The 13,962-nt window shown below is 52.0% G+C and overlaps 1 protein-coding gene across 9 annotated transcripts in view; it reads left to right on the top strand.

Moving 5' to 3' along the window:
* Nucleotides 1-13,962, top strand: part of LOC137373915 (coiled-coil domain-containing protein 166-like) — a 73,677-nt gene that overhangs the window by 33,197 nt on the left and 26,518 nt on the right. For 6 of the 9 annotated variants that reach the window (XM_068039862.1, XM_068039726.1, XM_068040154.1 and 3 more), the window contains one exon: nucleotides 5,331-5,410. The exons of 2 other annotated variants lie outside the window; for them this stretch is intronic. In XM_068039862.1, coding sequence (XP_067895963.1) covers nucleotides 5,339-5,410 — 72 coding nt within the window. In that variant the 5' untranslated portion in view covers nucleotides 5,331-5,338. Of the gene's footprint in view, nucleotides 1-5,058; nucleotides 5,163-5,330; nucleotides 5,411-13,962 lie in introns of those variants that run through there. One more of the 9 variants, XM_068040068.1, reaches the window with a different exon arrangement.

Here is a 13,962-nt window from a genome sequence, read left to right as displayed (position 1 = left end):
CTCCCCAGCTCGATCCCTATAACCCTGCAAGTCAGTTTGCTTCAATTTCTTTTTAAAGTCGTCAATTATCTCCACTTCCACCACCCTTGGAGGCAGCGAGTTTCAGGTCATTACCACCTGCTGCTTAAAAAAGTGCTTCCACATATTCCTCAAAGAACAAAGAACAGTACAGCACAGGAACAGGCCATTCGGCCCTCCAAGCCTGCGCCGATCTTGATGCCTGCCTAAACTAACACCTTCTGCACTTCCGGGGACCGTATCCCTCTATTCCCTTCCTATTCATGTATTTGTCAAGATGCCTCTTAAACGTCGCTATCGTACCTGCTTCCACCACCTCCCCCGGCAGCAAGTTCCAGGCACTCACGACCCTCTGTGTAAAGAACCTGCCTCGCACATCCCCTCTGAACTTTGCCCCTCTCACCTTAAACCTATGTCCCCTAGTAACTGACTCTTCAACCCTGGGAAAAAGTTTCTGACTATCCACTCTGTCCATGCCACTCATAACTTTGCAAACCTCTATCATGTCGCCCCTCCACCTCCGTCGTTCCAGTGAAAACAATCCGAGTTTATCCAACCTCTCCTCATAGCTAATGCCCTCCAGACCAGGCAACATCCTGGTAAACCTCTTCTGTACCCTCTCCAAAGCCTCCACGTCCTTGTGGTAGTGCGGCGACCAGAATTGCACGCAATATTCTAAGTGTGGCCTAACTAAAGTTCTGTACAGCTGCAGCATGACTTGCCAATTTTTATACTCTATGCCCCGACCAATGAAGGCAAGCATGCTGTATGCCTTCTTGACTACCTTATCCACCTGCATTGCCACTTTCAGTGACCTGTGGACCTGTACGCCCAGATCTCTCTGCCTGTCAATACTCCTAAGGGTTCTGCCATTTACTGTATACATCCCACCTGCATTAGACCTTCCAAAATGTATTACCTCACATTTTTCCGGACTAAACTCCATCTGCCATTTCTCCGCCCAAGTCTCCAACCGATCTATATCCCGTTGTATCCTCTGACAATCCTCAACTCCACCAACCTTTGTGTCGTCCGCAAACTTAATCAGACCAGCTACATTTTCCTCCAAACCATTTATATATACGACAAACAGCAAAGGTCCCAGCACTGATCCCTGCGGAACACCACTAGTCACATCCCTCCATTCAGAAAAGCACCCTTCCACTGCTACCCTCTGTCTTCTATGACTGAGCCAGTTCTGTATCCATCTTGCCAGCTCACCTCTGATCCCGTGTGACTTCACCTTTTGTACCAGTCTGTCATGAGGGACCTTGTCAAAGGCTTTACTGAAGTCCAGATAGATAACACCCACTGCCCTTCCTTCATCAACCATCATTGTCACTTCCTCAAAAAACTCAATCAAATTAGTGAGACACGACCTCCCCTTCACAAAACCATGCTGCCGCTCGCTAATAAGTTCGTTTGTTTCCAAATGGGAGTAAATCCTGTCCCGAAGAATCCTCTCTAATAATTTCCCGACCACTGACGTAAGGCTCACTGGCCTATAATTTCCTGGATTATCCTTGCTACCCTTCTTAAACAAAGGAACAACATTGGCTATTCTCCAGTCCTCTGGGACCTCACCTGTAGCCAATGAGGATGCAAAGATTTCTGTCAAGGCCCCAGCAATTTCTTCCCTTGCCTCCCTCAGTATTCTGGGGTAGATCCTATCAGGCCCTGGGGACTTATCTACCTTAATGCTTTGCAAGACACCCAACACCTCCTCCTTTTTGATAATGAGATGACTGAGACTATCTACACTCCCTTCCCTGGGCTGATCATCCAAGAAGACCTTCTCTTTGGTGAATACTGATGCAAAGTACTCATTTAGTACCTCGCCCATTTCCTCCGGCTGCACACATAGATTCCCTTCTCTGTCCTTGAGTGGGCCAACCCTTTCCCTAGTTACCCTCTTGCTCTTTATATACGTATAAAAAGCCTTGGGATTTTCCTTAATCCTGTTTGCCAATGACTTTTCATGTCCCCTTTTAGCCCTCCTGACTCCTTGCTTAAGTTCCTTCCTACTGTCTTTATATTGCTCAAGTGCTTCATCTGTTCCTAGCCTTCCAGCCCTTACAAATGCTTCCTTTTTCTTTTTGACCAGGCTCACAATATCACGCGTTATCCAAGGTTCCCGAAACTTGCCAAACTTATCCTTCTTCCTCACAGGAACATGCTGGTCCTGGATTCTAATCAACTGACATTTGAAAGACTCCCACATGTCAGATGTTGATTTACCCTCAAACAGCCACCCCAATCTAAATTCTTCAGTTCCTGCCTAATATTGTTATTATTAGCCTTCCCCCAATTTAGCACCTTCACCCGAAGACTACTCTTATCCTTATCCAAAAGTACCTTAAAACCTATGGAATTATGGTCACTGTTCCCGAAATGCTCCCCTACTGAAACTTCGACCACCTGGCCGGGCTCATTCCCCAATACCAGGTCCAGTACAGCCCCGTCCCTAGTTTGATTATCCACATATTGTTTCAAGAAGCCCTCATGGATGCTCCTTACAAATTCTGCCCCATCCAAGCCCCTAGCACTAAGTGAGTCCCAGTCAATATAGGGGAAGTTAAAATCACCCACCACAACAACCCTGTTACCTTTACATCTTTCCAAAATCTGTCTACATATCTACTCCTCTACCTCCCGCTGGCTGTTGGGAGGCCTGTAGTAAACCCCCAACATCGTGACTGCACCCTTCCTATTCCTGAGCTCCACCTATATTGCCTCACTGCACGACCCCTCTGAGGTGTCCCGCAGTACAGCTGTGATATTCTCCTTAACAAGTAATGCAACTCCCCCACCCCTTTTACATCCTCCTCTATCCCACCTGAAGCTTCTAAATCCTGGAACATTTAGCTGCCAATCTTGTCCTTCCCTCAACCAAGTCTCTGTAATAGCAACATCATAGTTCCAAGTACTAATCAAAGCTCTTAGTTCATCTGCCTTACCTGTTATACTTCCCGCATTGAAACAAATGCACTTCAGACCACCAGTCCCGCTGTGCTCAGCAACATCTCCCTGCCTGCTCTTCCTCTTAGTCTTATTGGCCTTTTTTACTAGTTCCCCCTCATTTATTTCACTTGCTGTCCTCTTGCTCTGGTTCCCACCCCCCTGCCACACTAGTTTAAACCCTCCCGAGTGACGCTAGCAAACCTCGCAGCCAGGATATTTGTGCCCCTCCAGTTTAGATGCAACCTATCCTTCTTCCCATCTGTCCCTGAAGAGATCCCAATGGTCCAGATATCTGAAACAATCCCTTCTACACCAGCTGTTCAGCCACATGTTTAGCTGCACTATCTTCCTATTTCTAGCCTCACTGGCACGTGGCACAGGGAGTAATCCCGAGATTACAACCCTAGAGGTCCTGTCTTTTAACTTTCTACCTAACTCCCTAAACTCCCCCTGCAGGACCTCGTCACTCTTCCTGCCTATGTCATTGGTACCGATGTGTACCACAACCTCTGGCTGTTCACCCTCCCCCTTCAGAATGCCCCCTGTCCGTTCAGAGACATTCGTGACCCTGGCACCAGGGAGGCAACGTACCATTCTGGAGTCTCTTTCACGTCCACAGAAGCACCTATCTGTGCCCCTGACTATAGAGTCCCCTATAACTATTGCTCTTCTACGCTTTGTCCCTCCCTACTGAACAACAGTGCCAGCCGTGGTGCCACTGCTCTGGCTGCTGATGTTTTCCCCTCCTGCAGTTGTTTCTCAAAACCTTCAATCTGTGTCCCCTAGTACTTGTACCATTAATTAATGGGAACAGTTTTTCCTTGTCTAACTTATCTAAGCCTGTCATAATCTTGTACACTTCTATTAAATCTCCCCTCCTTTGTTCTGAGAACAACCCCAGCTTTTTCTTATTCTTTCATGGGATGTGGGTATCACTGGTAAAGCCAGTATTTGTTGCCCATCCCTAATTGCCCTTGACAACTGAGTGGTTTGCTAGGCCATTTCAGAGGGCATTTAAGAGTCAGTCATGTGTAGGCCAGACCGGATAAAGACAGCAGATTTCCTTCCCTGAAGGACATTAGTGATCTAGATAGGATTTCATGATAATTGATGATAGTTTCATGGCTTTCAATTCCAATTTTTAAAATTAATTAATTGAATTTAAATTCCATCAGCTGCCACGGTAATTTGAACACATGACTGTAGGGCATTAACCTAACCTTGGAACTAAAATTCCCCCATCCCTGGAACCATTTTGGTAAATCTCCTCTGCAGCCTCTCAAGGCTTCCTAAAGTGTGGTGACCAGACTGGATGCAAGACTCCAGTTGAGGCCTAACCAGAGCTTTATAACTTCCCTACTTTTGTGCTGAATGTCTCTATGAAGCCCAAGATCCATTAACCACTTTAACACTTGTACTAACCACCTTCTCTGTATGTCCTGTCACCTTCCAAGATCGATGCACATGCACCCCCCAGGTCCCTCTGTTCCTGCACACTCCATAGAACCATAGAAAGTTACGGCACAGAAGAGGCCATTCAGCCCATCATGTCTGTGCCAGCTGAAAAAACTAGCCGCCGAATCTAATCCCACCTTCCAGCACCTGGTCCGTAGCCTTGCAGGTTACAGCGCTTCAGGTGCTGGTCCAGGTCCGGGTACCTTTTAAATGAAATTAGGGTTTCTGCCTCCACCACCAATCTGGACAGTGAATTCCAGACATTCACCACCTTCTGGGTGAAAAAGTTTTTCCTCATGGCCCCTCTGATCCTTCTACCAATCTCCTTTAGTCTGTTCCATTAGTATATATTGCCTGTCCCTGTTTCTTTTGCCAAAATGCATCAGCTCACACTTGTCGATATTAAATTCCATGTACCACTTGTCTGCCCATTCTGCTAGCCTATCTGTGCTCTGTTGCAGGCAGTTCATATCATCCTCACTGTTTGCCGCACCTCCAAATTGGTGTCATTAGCAAATTTTGAAATTCTACTCTGTCTGCCAAGATCCTGTCATTTATATATGGCAAAAAAAAAGCAGCGGTCCCAGCACTGACCCATGGAGAACACCACTGTCTACCATCCTCCAGTCTGAAAAACAAACATTTCCTACAACTCGCTGTCCTTAAGCCAATTTTTTATCCAATTGGACAGTGGCTTTTGGGCTTGTGATTTCCTGATGATGTGAAAGGTGCTCTATCAATGCAAGTATTACTTTGGCATGCAACACAGAAAATATTTTAGCTTAAGTGTAATTTATTAATATTTATTATATTGATGCTAGTTCACTAAATGCGCACAGTCACAAAGCTGGGTTTGAAATGCCCGTGCATCTAATTTTTTTCTCTGCTTTCTTCAGAACTAGAAATGACACAAATAGAAAAAGAAGCTGAGCTGGTTCAGCTTAATAAGGAGATTGAGGATCTGGGGGAATATAAAGTAAGTGAGCCTCTTGTTGAATAAAGCTTTTCAGTTGGGCAGTCATTTTTTTAAGCAGTCTGCCCAAACTTTGCCTCAGTAGTGTAGTGGTTATCTTACTGGACTAGTAATCCAGAACATATCAGTTCAAAACTCAATATATCAGTTTTAAAAATCTAGAAAACAGTGAGAGTGACAATGAAGCTGTCAGATTGTCATGAAAACCCAACAGATTCGCTGGCGTCCTTTAGGGAATTAAATCTGTTTTTACACGCTCTGGGCCTATATGTGACTCCAGTCCCACACCAATGTGGTTGACTCTTAACTGCTGTTTGAAGTAACCTGGCAAAACACTTAGTTGTCTCAAACTGGTACTGGCCTTTACCAGTAATACCTATATCCTGAGAGTGATTTTTTTTTAAAAAAGTCTTTAAAAAGTCATAGATGGGAATGGAACACGAGTGAAACAAACTCCAGTGGTAGAAATTTGAAACTAAATTAGCAAATGCTGGTAACATTCAGCAGGTCAATCAGCACCTATGGGAAGAGCAGGTAATACTACAGGTGTGGACAGATGAACAATATTGAAGAAGGAATAGAGCAAGGGGAAGGGAAGGAAAGGGAGGGCTAAAACACAGATACAAATGGGGAAAAAGCCACAAAAGCTCACATGGTGCTTCAGGAGCGAACACGAGATAGTTAAGTGATGTTCACATTCCATAACAGGTAGAATTCTTCCGTCAGGTGTCTCCTGATTGGACATTGGAAGATTGGCGGAAACACTGAATGAAGATTCCGCCAAGGTTACGGCAGCCAATCAGGAATCTCCCCTCCCACGCCTAATCCAGAGATTTCCTGTGATATTTGTGAAACAGAAAACTTGCTAAAGGGTGAAGAAAGCCAGTGAATGGGCCACATGAGAACCTTGGCAAAGCCTGTAGGAACCGGTGGCCGTCATCAAGATCATCGACTGTAGGGGTTGTCTCCACCCCAAAACATCCGCCTATTGCCTTACCTTATCCCACCTGTTGATTCCCCAGCCACCACTGCTGCTTCTGCTTCACCATCCCCCAAAAAACTTGCTGTCTACCCCATTCCCCATCTACTGACTCCCCCATTTCCCCACCTGCCCTCTCCCCCATTTCCCCCACCTGCTGCCTCCCCCGTTCTCCCACCTACTGACTTCCCCCATTCCCCCACCTACTGACTCCCCCATTCCCCATCTACTGACTCCCCCATTTCCCCATCTGGCCTCTCCCCCATTTCCCCGACCTGCTGCCTCCCCCATTCCCCCACCTACTGACTTCCCCCATTTCCCCACCTACTGACTTCCCCCATTCCCCCACCTACTGACTCCCCCATTCCCCCACATGCTGCCTCCCCATTCCCCCACTTACTGACTCCCCCATTCCCCATCTACTGACTCCCCCATTTCCCCATCTGCCCTCTCCCCCATTTCCCCCACCTGCTGCCTCCCCCATTCTCCCACCTACTGACTCCCCCCATTCCCCCACCTACTGACTCCCCCCATTCCCCCACCTACTGACTCCCCCATTCCCCCACATGCTGCCTCCCCATTCCCCCACATGCTGCCTCCCCATTCCCCCACCTACTGACTTCCCCCATTCCCCCACCTACTGACTTCCCCCATTCCCCCACCTACTGACTTCCCCCATTCCCCCACCTACTGACGTCCCCCATTCCCCCACCTACTGACGTCCCCCATTCCCCCACCTACTGACTTCCCCAATTCCCCCACCTACTGACTACCCCCATTCCCCCACCTACTGACTTCCCCCATTCCCCCACCTGCCATCTCTCCATTCATCCACCTGTCGCCTCCACCATTGTCCCACCTGCCCCCTCCCAATTTCTTCACCTGCTGCCTCCCCCATTCTCCCACCTGCTGCCTCCCCCCTTGCCATCTCCCCCATTGTTCCACCTGCTGCCTCTCCCATTCCCCCAGCTGCATCTCCCCCATTCCCTCATCTACTGACTCCCCCATTCCCCCACCTGCAATCTCCCCCATTTCCCACATCTGCTGCCTCCCCCATTCTCCCATCTACTGACTCCCCCCATTCTCCCACCAACTGACTTCCCTCAATCTCCCACCTACTGACTTCCCCCATTCCCCCACCTACTGACTTCCCCCATTCCCCCACCTACTGACTCTCCCATTCCCCCACCTACTGACTCTCCCATTCCCCCACCTACTGACTTCCCCCATTCTCCCACCTACTGACTTCCCCCATTCTCCCACCTACTGACTTCCCCCATTCTCCTACCTACTGACTTCCCCCATTCTCCTACCTACTGACTTCCCCCATTCTCCCACCTACTGACTTCCCCCATTCTCCCACCTACTGACTTCCCCCATTCTCCCACCTACTGACTTCCCCCATTCCCCCCATTCCCCCACCTACTGACTCTCCCATTCCCCCACCTGTCTCCCTATTCCCCCACCTGCTGACCTCCCATTCTCCCACCTACTGTCTTTCCCCCATTTTCCCACCTAGTGACTTCCCCCATTCTCCCACCTACTGACGTCCCCCATTCTCCCACCTGCCGCCTCCCCCTTGCCCCACCTGCTTTCTCCCCCATTGTTCCCCCAGCTGCATCTCCCCCATTCCCTCATCTACTAACTTCCCCCACCTGCCGTCTCCCCCATTTCCCCCACCTGCCTTCTCCCCCATTTCCCCCACCTGCTGTTACCCCATTTCCCCCACCTGCTGTTACCCCATTTCCCCCACCTACTGACTTCCCCTATTCCCACACTTGCTGCCTCCCCCATTCTCCCATCTACTGACTCTCCCATTCCCCCACCTGCTGACTCTCCCATTCCCCCCCCTGCTGACTCTCCCATTCCCCCCCTGCTGACTCTCCCATTCCCCCCCCTACTGACTCTCCCATTCCCCCCCCTACTGACTCTCCCATTCCCCCCCCCTGCTGACTCTCCCATTCCCCCCCCTGCTGTCTCTCCCATTCCCCCCCCTGCTGACTCTCTCATTCCCCCCCACTGCTGACTCTCTCAATCCCCCCCACTGCTGACTCTCCCATTCCCCCCCCCTGCTGACTCTCCCATTCCCCCCCCCTGCTGACTCTCCCATTCCCCCCCCCTGCTGACTCTCCCATTCCCCCCCCTGCTGACTCTCCCATTCCCCCCCCCTGCTGACTCTCCCATTCCCCCCCCTGCTGACTCCCCCATTCCCCCACCTGCTGCCTCCCCATTCCCCCACCGACTGACTTCCCCCATTCTCTCACCTACTGACTTCCCCCATTCCCCCACCTGCCACCTCCCAATTTCTTCACCTGCTGCTTCCCCCTTCTCCCCCCTGCCGCCTCCCCCCTTGCCCCACCTACTTTCTCCCCCATTGTTCCCCCAGCTGCATCTCCCCCATTCCCTCATCTACTGACTTCCCCCATTCCCTCATCTACTGACTTCCACCACCTGCCGTCTCCCCCATTTTCCCCACCTGCCGTCTCCCCCATTTCTTCCACCTGCCGTCTCCCCCATTTCTTCCACCTGCCGTCTCCCCCATTTCCCCCACCTGCCGTCTCCCCCATTTCTTCCACCTGCCGTCTCCCCCATTTCCCCCACCTGCCGTCTCCCCCATTTCCCCCACCTGCCGTCTCCCCCATTTCCCCCACCTGCCGTCTCCCCCATTTCCCCCACCTGCCGTCTCCCCCATTTCCCCCACCTACCGTCTCCCCCATTCCCCCAACTACTGACGTCCGCCATTCCCCCACCTACTGACTTCCCCCACTTCCCCCATTCCCCCACCTACTGACTTCCCCCATTCCCCCACCTGCCATCTCTCCATTCATCGACCTGTCGCCTCCACCATTGTCCCACCTGCCCCCTCCCAATTTCTTCACCTGCTGCCTCCCCCATTCTCCCACCTGCTGCCTCCCCCCTTGCCATCTCCCCCATTGTTCCACTTGCTGCCTCTCCCATTCCCCCAGCTGCATCTCCCCCATTCCCTCATCTACTGACTCCCCCATTCCCCCACCTGCAATCTCCCCCATTTTCCACATCTACTGACTCCCCCCATTCTCCCACCTACTGACTTCCCCCATTCTCCCACCTAATGACTTCCCCCATTCTCCCACCTAATGACTTCCCCCATTCTCCCACCTACTGACTTCCCCCATTCCCCCACCTACTGACTCTCCCATTCCACCACCTGCTGTCCCCCCATTCCCCCACCTACTGACTTTCCCCCATTCCCCCACCTACTGACTTCCCCCATTCTCCCACCTACTGACTTCCCCCATTCTCCCACCTACTGGCTTCCCCCATTCTCCCACCTACTGACTTCCCCCATTCCCCCACCTACTGACTCTCCCATTCCCCCACCTGTCTCCCTATTCCCCCACCTGCTGACCTCCCATTCTCCCACCTACTGACTTTCCCCCATTCTCCCACCTACTGACTTCCCCCATACTCCCACCTGCCGCCTCCCCCATTTCCCCCACCTGCCGTCTCCCCCATTTCTTCCACCTGCCGTCTCCCCCATTTCCCCCACCTGCCTTCTCCCCCATTTCCCCCACTTGCTGCCTCCCCATTCCCCCACCTACTGACTCCCCCATTCCACCCCCTGCTGACTCTCCCATTCCCCCCCCTGCTGACTCTCCCATTCCCCCCCCTGCTGACTCTCCCATTCCCCCCCCTGCTGACTCTCCCATTCCCCCCCCTGCTGACTCCCCCATTCCCCCCCCTGCTGCCTCCCCATTCCCCCACCGACTGACTTCCCCCATTCTCCCACCTACTGACGTCCCCATTCCCCCACCTGCCACCTCCCAATTTCTTCACCTGCTGCCTCCCCCTTCTCCCCCCTTGCCCCACCTACTTTCTCCCCCATTGTTCCCCAGCTGCATCTCCCCCATTCCCTCATCTACTGACTTCCCCCATTCCCTCATCTACTGACTTCCCCCACCTGCCGTCTCCCCCATTTCCCCCACCTGCTGTCTCCCCCATTTCCCCCACCTGCCGTCTCCCCCATTTCCCCCACCTGCCGTCTCCCCCATTTCCCCCACCTGCCGTCTCCCCCATTTCCCCCACCTGCCGTCTCCCCCATTCCCCCACCTGCCATCTCCCCCATTCCCCCACCGACTGACTTCCCCTATTCCCCCACTTGCTGCCTCCCCCATTCTCCCATCTACTGACTCCCCCATTCCCCCACCTGCTGCCTCCCCCATTCTCCCACCTGCCGCCTCCCCCCTTGCCCCACCTGCTTTATCCCCCATTGTTCCCCCAGCTGCATCTCCCCCATTCCCTCATCTACTGACTTCCACCACCTGCCGTCTCCCCCATTTCCCCCACCTGCCGTCTCTCCCATTTCCCCCACCTGCTGCCTCCCCAATTCTCCCATCTGCTGATTCCCCCACCTACTGACTCTCCCATTCCCCCACCTGCTGACTCTCCCATTCCCCCACCTGCTGACTCTCCCATTCCCCCACCTGCTGACTCCCCCATTCCCCCACCTGCTGTCTACCCCATTCCCCCACCTGCTGTCTCCCCCATTCCCCCACCTGCTGTCTCCCCCATTCTCCCACCTGCTGTCTCCCCCATTCCCCCATCTGCTGACTCCCCCATTCCCCCATCTGCTGTCTCCCCCATTCTCCGATCTGCTGACTCCCCCATTCTCCCATCTGCTGACTCCCCCATTCCCCCACCTGCTGACTCCCCCATTCCCCCACCTGCTGTCTCCCCCATTGTTCCACCTGCTGCCTCTCCCATTCCCCCACCTACTAACTTCCCCCATCTGTTGCCTCCCCATTCCCCCATCTATTGACTCCCCCATTCCCCCACCTGCTGACTCCCCCATTCCCCCACCTGCTGACTCCCCCATTCCCCCACCTGCTGACTTCCCCCATTCCCCCACCTGCTGACTTCCCCCATTCCCCCACCTACTGACTTCCCCCATTCCCCCACCTACTGACCTCCCCCATTCCCCAACCTGCTGACTCCCCCCATTCCCCCACCTGCTGCCTCCCCATTCCCCCAATTGCTGTCTCCCCCATTCCCCCACTTGCTGTCTCCCCCATTCCCCCACCTGCTGCCTCCCCCATTCCCCCACCTGCTGCCTCCCCATATTCCCCCACTTGCTGTCTCCCCCATTCCCCCACCTGCTGACTCCCCCCATTCCCCCACCTGCTGACTCCCCCCATTCCCCCACCTGCTGACTCCCCCCATTCCCCCAATTGCTGTCTCCCCCCATTCCCCCACTTGCTGTCTCCCCCATTCCCCCACTTGCTGTCTCCCCCATTCCCCCACCTGCTGTCTCCCCCTTTCCCCCACCTGCTGCCTCCCCATATTCCCCCAATTGCTGTCTCCCCCATTCCCCCATTCCCCCACCTGCTGACTCCCCCCATTCCCCCACCTGCTGACTCCCCCCATTCCCCCACCTGCTGCCTCCCCATTCCTCCAATTGCTGTCTCCCCCCATTCCCCCACTTGCTGTCTACCCCCATTCCCCCACTTGCTGTCTCCCCCATTCCCCCACCTGCTGTCTCCCCCATTCCCCCACCTGCTGACTCCCCCACCTGCTGCCTCCCCATATTCCCCCACCTGCTGCCTCCCCATTCCTCCAATTGCTGTCTCCCCCCATTCCCCCACTTGCTGTCTCCCCCATTCCCCCACCTGCTGACTCTCCCATTCCCCCACCTGGTGTCTCCCACATTCCCCCACCTGGTGTCTCCCACATTCCCCCATCTGCTGTCTCGCCCATTCCCACACCTGCGGTCTGCCCCATTGCCCCACCTGTTGCCTCATAGAACCATGTAATGGTTACAGCATAGAAGACCATGCAGCCCATTGTGTCCATGCTAGCCCTGTAAGCTTTTTCTCTTCTGATAATTATCCAGTTCTATTTTGAAAGCCACCATTGAACCTGCCTGTGCCACACTCTCAGGCATTCCAGATCCTAACCACTCGCTGTGTAAAAAAGTTTTTACTCATGCCGCTGTTACTTCTTTTCCCAATTACCTTAAATCGGTGTCCTCTGGTTCTGGATCCTTCAGCCAATGGGAACAGTTTTGCCCTGTCCAGACCCCTCTCCTGAATACCTCCATCAAATCTCCTTTCAACCCTCTCTTCTCCAAGGAGAACAGACCCAGCTTCTCGAATCTATCCACATAACTGAAGTTCTTCATCCCTGGAACCATTCTTGTAAATCTTTTCTGCACTCTATCTCATGCTTTTGCATCCTTCCTAAAGTGTGGTGCCCAGAACTGGTCACAATACTCCAGTTCAGGCAGAACCAGTGTTTTATGGAGGTTTATCATAAGTTCCTTGTTATGTCTTCCTTCTAAGTCCCTATTATAAAGCCTAGGACCCCATATGCTTTACTAACTGCTTTCCCAACCTGCCCTGCAACTTTCAATAATTTGTGCACATGTGCACCATGTCCCTCTGCTCCTCTCCTTGTTCTTCCTACTAAAATGAATCACTTCACACTTCTCTGCATTAAATTTTATCTGCCACTTTACCATTACACCGACCTGTCTATGTCCTTTTCAGGTTCTACACTATTTTCCTCACAGTTCAGTGTTTCCAAGTTTCGTATCATCTGCACATTTTGAAATTGCGTCCTGTACACCAAGATCTAGGTCATTAACATATATCAGGACGAGCAAGGGTCCCAACACTGACTCCTGGGGAACTCCTCTATTAACCTTCCTCCAGCCCAAAAAACATCCATTAGCCACTACTGTCTGTTTCCTGTCACAGCCAATTTCATATCCATGCTGCTACTGTCCCTTTGCTCACAAGTCTCTTGTGCGGCACTATATCAAATGCTTTTTGGAAGTCCATGTACACCAAACACATCAACAGAACTACCCTCCTCAGCTTTCTCTGTTACCTCATCAAAAAGCTCCACCAAGTTAGTTGAACACAATTTTCCCTTCATAAATCCGTGCTGGATTTCCCTAATTAACCCGCATTTTCTCAGGTAGCTATTAATTTTGTTCCGAATTATAATTTCTAGAAGCTCCCCCACCACCAAAGTTAAACTAACTGGCCTGTAGTTGCTGGACTTGTCCTTTGTGATCAAGGGTGTAACATTTCTCCAGTTCTCTGGCACTACCTCTGAATCTAAGGAAACGTGAAAATTATGACCAGTGCCTCTGCAATTTCAACTCCCACTTCCCTCAGTATCTTTGGATGCATCTCGTTTGGTCCTGGTGCCTTATCAACTTTAAGTACAGACAGCCTATCCAATACCTCCTCCTCATCAGTTTTAAACCCTTCAAGTGTCTGAATTACCTTCTCTTTCATCATGACCTGTGCAGGATCTTCTTCCTAAAATGGCTGACCACTTATCCTGAGACTATGGCCCCTATTTCTAGACTCTCCGGCCAGGGGAACCAGCCTCTCAACAGCGACCCTGTCAAGCCCTCTAAGAAATTTATATGTTTCAGTGAGATCATCTCTCAAATTCTCAACTGGATTGCACCAGACCTCATTACAGCCTTGGTCCAAACATGGACAAAATCCAGAGGCGAGGTGAGAATGACTGTCCTCTCCACTGGTTGGAGTCCTACCTTTCACAAAGGAGGATGATTGTGGTT

Source organism: Heterodontus francisci, chromosome 1 (assembly GCF_036365525.1).
Source record: "Heterodontus francisci isolate sHetFra1 chromosome 1, sHetFra1.hap1, whole genome shotgun sequence".
NCBI classification, from domain to species: domain Eukaryota; kingdom Metazoa; phylum Chordata; class Chondrichthyes; order Heterodontiformes; family Heterodontidae; genus Heterodontus; species Heterodontus francisci.
Note: the sequence above shows the minus strand (reverse complement) of the source record. Positions and strands in the feature narration are given on the sequence as shown.